General features: G+C 46.2%; 1 protein-coding gene across 7 annotated transcripts in view; it reads right to left on the bottom strand.

Moving 5' to 3' along the window:
- Positions 1 to 223: 223 nt before the first annotated feature.
- agap1 (ArfGAP with GTPase domain, ankyrin repeat and PH domain 1) overlaps positions 224 to 8,815 on the bottom strand; it is a 174,157-nt gene continuing 165,565 nt past the window's right edge. For all 7 annotated transcript variants that reach the window (XM_017481758.3, XM_017481760.3, XM_017481759.3 and 4 more), the window contains 2 exons: positions 4,096 to 4,351; positions 224 to 3,563 (listed from right to left, as the gene is read on the bottom strand). In XM_017481758.3, coding sequence (XP_017337247.1) covers positions 3,354 to 3,563; positions 4,096 to 4,351 — 466 coding nt within the window. In that variant the 3' untranslated portion in view covers positions 224 to 3,353. The remainder of the gene's footprint in view (positions 3,564 to 4,095; positions 4,352 to 8,815) is intronic.

Genomic DNA, 8,815 nt, shown 5'->3' with positions numbered 1-8,815 from the left:
CAAAATGATCCACAACACTTTTTGGGAAAACAAACAAACCAACCTGCTATATGATTTCCTGGTATATAATCTGGTTTCACTGATCACTGGATATTCACCGTGTAACTAACACACCATCTTCGTACCACTTAAAAGCAGCTGTTCCTTTAAAAAAAAAAAAAAAAAAAAACACAAAAAATAATCCTTTTTAATAACATTTCAGATTAAAGTGAACTGGCCAGCGTTATATTACGAAGTAATTTTCTTTATTGAAAGGAGACACGTTACAGTATAAGACTCTGCATCAGGTATAATTTTTCAACACAGAACTGTACAGCTGACACAAACTCAATAATAATAATAATAATAATAATAATAATAATCATTAGATATACAACAAGGACAATCGGAATCATAAATGACGTAATTGTGATGCCAATACAAAAAAGAAAAGTAGTGTGAGAGCCCCTCCCCTTTTAGATTAGCATATTCGCTCATAAATAATCAGGTCTCTCGGGTCTGGACGCATCAAGGATACTGTCGACAAAATGAGGTAATAAAAACAATTAAAAGAAAAACAACAACAACAACAACAAAGCAAAAACATGATGTTTCACCCTTTTTTTTTCTTTATTATTATTATTTATTTTATTTTTTTTTACAGCTATGTACAGAACGTGACAGCTACATGGCAAGCAGATACTGATCTAAAATCATGGATGCATGTAAGCAGCTGAAAACAGGACTTAGAAACCCGCGATCGCTCAGATCCGAGTCTGCTTTGGTTGCTCTTACGCTATTGGTTGAGTAGGTGGCTGTGCGACTCCTTCATTCTTTTTCCAGTTCTAGATCATACGGTCATACGACGAGTGAAACTGACCACTATTTGAAATGTTACCTTCCCAAAGATAAACAAAAAGGTCAATCAGGCGACGTCAGAAAAGGTATCCGGTTAAATGATCACCCGTCAGTCATTTATGAGGAAATTTACATTCATGCATGCGGGGAAAGAAAAAAAAAAAAAAGGGGCCAAAAAACAAAAAGTCAGGCTTTCACAGAAAGGACATGAAGTGGGTGCGATAAGTGTGGGTTGGTTATTAGAATTAGAATGTGTGTGTGTGTGTGTGTGTGTGCGTTAAAGCACTGTGTCATAAATAACTGTGTATGGTGCTGAGACTTCTACAGATCTGCTACATTATATACAAACACTTTACATCTTAGCTCTATGGATAAACTCTGTACACTCTCTGTAACCCGCGTCTCACCCCGTAGTGCCCTTTAGAAGACACGCAGGGGTTTTTGAGACGAGGCCTCGTCCTTACACGACCCTCCAACCCATGAAGCAACCCTGGCAGGTCGGACATCTTCCTACTTCCTACTTAAAGACTTGTGTTACCTGCTCAACGACGAACCCTAAGGCTAGCGGCGTCGTGTTTCTAAACGCGACGTCCGTAATGACGTATGACCTGAAACAGAGTCTTGCATTTCTCAGAGCCACACAGCAGCCAATACTGGTGTGGGAAAATTATTACTTCAGATAGTCGCCTGGCTTTCGTCTGGCTTTGTATTGCTTAAATACAGGTCAGTCAGGGCTCGAGCCTGTACAGCACAAACACACGACTCGAGACGGGACGTTAAAGACGTCAAGAACGAGACACTCGGGGAACGAGACAAAGATTAGAGAGGGCTAGTTCTCTCACACACACACGCACGCACGCATGATCAATTGACACAGCCTGCCATCAAGCCCAAGGAAGTCAGGCTAGAACATTAAAAGGCCTTTTTCGGGGGAAAGAAAACCATATTCCCTTCATTTTCACCAAGCTGACCACCAAAGAGTTTCTATAGAAGACAAACCGACAGGAAAAGACGCGCCATCTCTTCACTGAGCCGAACAGGGCTCCGCACTCCAAGGCCTCAGCAATGAGTGGGTAATGTATGCACATCTCAAGCGACGTTCGCTCACGTTCTCACACACACGTGTGCAAGAGTCTCTGGCATTAATAAGTAAGTAGCATATGGAGAGGAGAGTTCTCCTGCTTCTCCTGAGTACCTAATATTGAGCAAGAACAGGTAAATGAGGCTGCAGGCTCTCCCCCTCGCTAATGTTTCCGTCATCAAGCACGGAGGGAACTGCAGACACTGCGCGTTTGATATCGACGAGCCTGCGAGGTCAGATCCTGCTCCAGTCGCCTCATTTGGAAACGAGTCTGTATTGATCAATATTATCAATATGGCTAAAGTGAATAAGAAAGACTCTCTGCAATCTCTCGGCCTCATGCACGCACGCGCACACACACACACGGTCAGTCGAGACGAGTCGGAAGCTCGTCACTTTAGTGTCAGTCATCACGCGACTCGTCAGCTAAATAAGACCTGATCGTTTGCAGCGGAAAAAGAAGCATGCGGTTGGTTAGCAGCCGAGGGGAGGGAAAAAAAAACAAACGACGACATTAATCAGGTAGGAAATTCCTTTCAGTTCTGCGAAACAGACGACGGAATAATAAAAGTTTTCAGCACAACGCTAGTGCCATCCATTCACGCAGATTAGATTTCAATTTTCACATGGTCCACAAATGCCCAACTCGCTCACAATCAAAAAACAATAATAATAATAATAATAATAATAAAAAAAGCCTCTTCATGTTGTCACCCTTGTGATATTCGGATGTTTTCCAAAAGGTCTTTGAGACATTGTCTTTTCACATTACTTTAACCAAAAGAGGGAAAGAAATTGGGCAGATATTCACACAGTTTTACTAAACTCTCGTCCGAAAGGGGAAGCGGAGGCCAAAAGTAGGTGAGGACACGGAGCACGTGCATTCAAAAGCACCAAGCAGGAAAGCACTGCTCAAGTTCTCTAGGATCTCTGGGACTGATCCGGCGTCACTTCCTGTCCATTTCAGTCTCGCAAGAAGCCGCGCAGAAAGACGACACGAGGACCCGGTCGCTTGGAGCAGTCTAAACGGACGTGTCTCCTGCCATTCATTGAGCTCCCGGTTTAACCCCGCCTTCTTCATCTCCCATCATGCATCTTGCAGCATTTGTGGACGGAGGCAGCAGCGTTGCTGCTATGCAGCCAGAAGACCTGGGACGGGGCACTCTCCCAACACAGGTCACCTGACGTAAGAGTGACTGTGTGATTGGCTAGGAAGGACGAACACCCTCAAGACAAGCTAGTGGCAGTGCGAGTGCAAACTCAGTGGTTCTGTTAGTGTTCCATCTTCATCATCATGGTCAGTCGTTCTCTGCGTCTAGTAAAGAGGAGGATGAGCTGTGTGTCTTTGTGCTAGTGTGAGGGTGTGTGTGTGTGTGTGTATGCAAATGGCTGTGTATGTGAGTTTATTTCTGAGTATGTAGGGTGTGTGTGTGTGTCAGATAAGGGCGGTGCTTCCTGTGCTGCTGCAGCTGTTGTTGCGGTTGTTGTTTCTGCGTGAAAGGTTGGGCGTGGCCATGAGCGGGTAGCGCTCGTCCGGGCAGCCGTACTGCAGTAACACGTCCACACACTCCTGACTGTTGGCTTGGCGTGCGTACGCCAGCGCCGTGTTGCCGTGGGCGTCACGCGCCATGATGTCTACTCCATACTGGAGGGGCACAGAAAGACAAAGTTATGAAACAATGATAACACACACACACACACACACACACACACAACTAATCTGAAATAGAACTCACGATGTACGCTAAACGTACATTCATATAGCGCTTTTCTCGACACTCAAAGCGCTTTATATAGTATGGAGGGAGGGGGAGGGGGGGGGGGGGAGATCTCCAGTCTCATACTATAATATATAAGCTTTGGTAAGATGTTCTCTCATGTAAAATGTTTATTTATTTATTTATTTTTCAGAGTGTAATGGTGTTTATGTATCACAGTCATGTATTCGGAATTCAACTGCCCTTAGGCTTCCCGTTATAACTGAATCTTGTCTCACACACACACACACACACACACACACACACACACACACACACACACAGACTCTACAGACTCTACAGACTCTACAGATGCAGTAATTACTGCTTTAAATAGAATGACGTGCATTGATAAATATAGCCCCTAGTACACAGGACTGGTGCAGAAAAGGATGACGGAGAGTGTGCGTGTGTCCGTACCCAGATGAGGAGCTGCGTGATCACCACACTGCCCTTACGGCAGGCCAGATGTAGCGCAGTGCGGCCATCTCCCTCACCGCACGTCTCGTTCACCTCATCTCGCGAGCCGTGTGCGAGCAGCAGCACCACTAAGCGCAGGTCCTCTTCGGCGGTAGCACGCAGCAGCTGTTGCCCGAGCGTCAGCTCCACACACGGCAGAGACGCCACAAACATCTTCTGCTCGTACTTAGCCCGGATCCAGCGTTCACGCTCCTCCCTGAACAACACACACACCCGCACGTCAAGTATCAGGAGGTCAAGGTGAAGTGAATGTATAAGGTAGAAACATCACATGTTCACACTGAAGTAATATCTGGACTCGGCTCTCATTCTGATTGACATTTAAGAGTTCTCTGAATGACATTTAAGAGCTCAGGGATTTGTGTAGATTGCTATTGGCTACTGTTTTCTTTCTCAGTCGCCAGGTCCTGCATTCTTATAAAGCTCCAACATGCCTACACACATCACGCAGCCCATGAAAGAACTACGACAATCACCACTCTGTGTACGAAACAGAAGAAAGAAAAAAAAAACCCAACCCTGCCCCACATAATTTGGGGATGGGGTGGGGGAGGGCGAGAGAGCGAGAGAGAGAGAGAGAGAGGAAACAGGATGAGTGAGGAAGAGAAAGCAGGAACAGGAAGCAATCTATTTAAGGTGCTCTGTGTGTGTTTATACAGTTTGAGAGAAATGTCAACCAAGCCCCAGCCCAGCCCAGAAGGGGGCTATCAGTTGCATGTTTTTAGCTCTCTCGCTAATCCTGTTCTATGATAGCGCTAATCTGTGTTAATCCCCACAGTGTAAACAGCTCCATTCGGGCCTGGCTGAGATTAGTTCAGGCCCAGTTCCCATGTGAGGGCTTTGGGGAGTGCATCGAGCCCCAGAGGAGAGGATATTGAGCTATCCCCTGAAGCACAGCTGCCCATCAGGGGGTCTCACATCTCAGAAAACAAGAGAACAGAGAGCCGAGAAACCCCCTCCAGCTTCCACTTCCTCCGCAAGCACAGTGTCTGCTGAGCGAAGGGAATGTTGCATGCGCTACTTTCCTTTGTGCTGGAACAGCACCCGATTCGTCCTAGATGCGGTGGACCTGTGGTCTAGAACTTATCTGCAGAGGTCCACCATCTTGGCAGCAGGACGTAACATTTTAATAGTAGAATTTGAAACTGCCTGTGGTGTCGTACGGCGTATAACGAAAAGGGCATAAAGATCACCACGTTCCCGAGTACATATTTCACAGCTTAGGACGCCGAGAAACTCTGCAGTGTTGAGTGCGACTTGTTTAAACGGTCGTGGATGTAACGTGCAATCAAAATCCCCTACAGGGAGTTTGCAAGCACCCTCTGCTAGAAGCCTGTTATCAGAGCCGGTCCCTCAGTGTACCACTGTCATTATATTAAAATGCATAGGGCTTGGTTAGCCTTGGCTTTCTTTGCAGTCTTACCTTAATCACAACTTCTTTGGTTTTCTACCATCTCATGATTTACGACCTAAGCGCCGGGTGCACGCACAGTTCCCAAAGCTTTCATGTTCGAAGGGATTCAAAGAGATTCGATCTGCTCGGAAAGCTACATTACAGAAACGCGGTGCTCACGAGCAACACGAGAATATCGCCCTACTTGTTCGTAATCGAACACACCTCTAATTGATAACAAATTAGCTGCGGATGTGCGTCATGGACTAGAGGAGATACCATTCTAGAAAGGAGGCAAAAGGACAAGCCTAGATCGATCAGTAGCCATGGAGATCGATGGTTTAGTGACACCCTTCTTAATCAAAGAAAAGCCCCCATGCTGGTAGAGCCCTAACTCTCGACGCATAATTATTTCATCTTCTCAGCTGCATGGGCCTCGTTTATATACGTGCACAGTCATGATACACGATGGCTGTGCGACTACATGTACGCTTTCTACCGATCATTTATCATAAAAATTCACAAAAATCAATCAATGAACAGAACGTCAGAGCCGGGTTACGGATACAGCAAATAAATAAATAAATAAGTCAAGACTGGAAATAGTAGAGGGAGGGATGCGGAGACGGTTGAGGGCAGCCGCCATAGCAGCAGCAGCTATGGGAACGTTGAGGAATTGTATTAAGTGTGTGTGCTGTGAGCCTCGGGTGAGTGAGAGGGCCGGACAGTAGGTGCACGGGCCACAGCCCCAGCACAAAGCATCCTGGGAGCTGGGGTGGAGATGGGGAAAGAGAAAGGGCGGAGTGCGTAGGGAAAGGAGGAGGTGGGCAGGGGGAGAGGAAGAGGCTCGGCAGGGTCTCTGTATGGCTGGAGGAAATAGAGAGCACTTGAGTGCGCCCTGAAACGCATGCCTTCCCCGACAAGCAAGGTTGCCAAGGGCAGGGTCCGAGGGAATAAGAGGACGAGCATGTGTGAAGAATAATAAGAAGTTCACTGATCAAATTCCTACCAAAGAGGAGGATAAGTGAGCTTCGCTAATGAAAGCATGTATTTTTAAAAAAAAAACCCACATCTCTATAACCAAGACTGGAGTATTGTTTATTAATTTGCTGCATTGATGGTTAAGTGGTCAGGCATGGGCACATGACGTTACGGGCATGGACAGCGTAAAGACAGGGGTCTGGATTTATAGAGGCGGGTGGCACACTTAAACAACACACACTGTCGCACTCGAATTACAAAATACGCACGATGAGCCTTTATCGTTTGGATATGAACGGACTCGTGTGGAAATCGTTACACAAAAATGTGGTATTCAAGGAAATCGTGTAAAAAAAAAAAAAGGTTTTTTTTTTTTGGGGGGGGGGCAAAAAACTTTCGTGTGAGATTCGTGTGTGTGAAAGAGAAACTAACGTAAATCTCCCCAGAGTCACTGCATGTTTATAAAGCGACTATACAGTTCAAATAAGAAAATTCAACGATGGTGCAAAGAAATATACATTTGTGACAGTTTCTTTACCACTCTACACACACAGGGTCAAGCTTGGCATGTTTGCTACATGTGGGGATAATTACACAGAGTAATCAGTAAGCACTCAGACACACACACACACACACACAACCATTAGTTCTTTAGGGAGCATGTCCTCACATAGGGGAGATGCTAATTGGACTAATTAGCTACTCAGTGCTTTTCTCATCACATCTGTGTGTGTGTACATACTTGTTGCTACCTGTGGTCACTGTCAGCAATGCGCTGCTATTTGGATCCCTTCTCATAGCTGTTTACAGTCCTACTGCGATCATTAAAGAATGGGGGTGGTTGTGACCAATCTAACACACACATCACCTACAGCAAATGCGGATAGGGCCAAGGAGGGGGCAGGCAAGGACACACTAATAGCGAAAGGCAGGTTTCTTTGCAAATCTAATTCAAGCCTACAGATCATGCCAGCCAGATCTAACACGGCCACCTACGATGTCTGAATGCAGTAGGTCCGCTGTGTGAAATGCCCTTACAGCCTCCACCCCTCCACCCACATGTGCGGTACACGGTCGCTTCTCACATCGTCATAACACATACAAGGACTGCTCCAAAAACTTCAGCCTTAAACCCCCAATGCTCAACTGCGGTTAAAGCGGAGCAGGTTTACGGAAAGGGGGTTGTAAAACGATCGGGGAGTCCAAGGAGTTTTGAGTGACGGCTTAATTAGGGCACACTGCTTTAGGACAAGGGGTCACGGGAGAAGAGACTGTTGCCTAATCGCCGTTAGAAACTGAGGGGCGGAATGCAGCAGGGATTAATGGGAACCAGTGTCAATCCCCGTCAGGACGGTTTCCTGTGCGAGTGTGTGTTGTGAGTTCTCCCTGGCTGAGCGCATTGCGAGCTAGTGTTTACACACTTGCCAGCGTTTCCTGTCCTGCTCAAAGCCGGCGGCTGTTTACCCAACGCTGACAGGCGTCCATGCGAGCACCCGTCTGTGACCGGACAGCCCCCCAGCTGCTGCTCATAACACACACACACACACAAACACACACACACAAACACAGATAGGCCCCTCTGCTCCAAACACACACGTACTGCCTACATACACCAACCCCCATGTACATACACTCCTGTAAACTAAAAGAAGCACCGCTTAGGACAATAAAAACATCAGACGGATGTTTACCGGTATTGAATTTGAATGTTGGGGCAACACTCAGTACGTCAAAATCCGGCCAAATTACTCCAGATGTGGTGTATAAAGAGCATTCGATTTAAAAAAAAAAAAAATTGCAATATTTAATCAAGATACCGTGATGCAGGGAGTGTCGCTCAATGAATCTCCACCTTTCCTACCTTAACGGAAGATTCCTTCACCTACGACACAAATCAAACAGCTACTACACAGGTCAATATTTCTAAAAAAAAAAAAAAAAAAACACGAGGTCATGTGAGCACCACAGCTACGTCGTCAATACTGTCTAATTTTGCTAGAGGATAATATCAATATCCTTTGATTCAGAGACAGGAGGGAGAAAGGTGCAAGTTTGAGGGGGAAGATGTATGGGAGGGCGTGGGGAGAGGGGCGCTGCGGAGGAAATCATTAATTCCAGCATGGCCGAAGAGAGGAGTCTGCTTCAGCTCAACGCCAGTGCTCTTTTCTTTTAGGCTAATTATACCACTAATTCAGCTCATTAGAGCCCCGCCGACTCACAGGTAATGAACTCTGACAGGACGAATCTGTCAAACAGACAGTGGTGAGCACTCACCTGCTCATGCAC

This window comes from Ictalurus punctatus, chromosome 12 (assembly GCF_001660625.3).
Source record: "Ictalurus punctatus breed USDA103 chromosome 12, Coco_2.0, whole genome shotgun sequence".
NCBI classification, from domain to species: domain Eukaryota; kingdom Metazoa; phylum Chordata; class Actinopteri; order Siluriformes; family Ictaluridae; genus Ictalurus; species Ictalurus punctatus.
The sequence above is the reverse complement of the archived record's forward strand: the minus strand, read 5'-3'. Positions and strand labels throughout refer to the sequence as shown.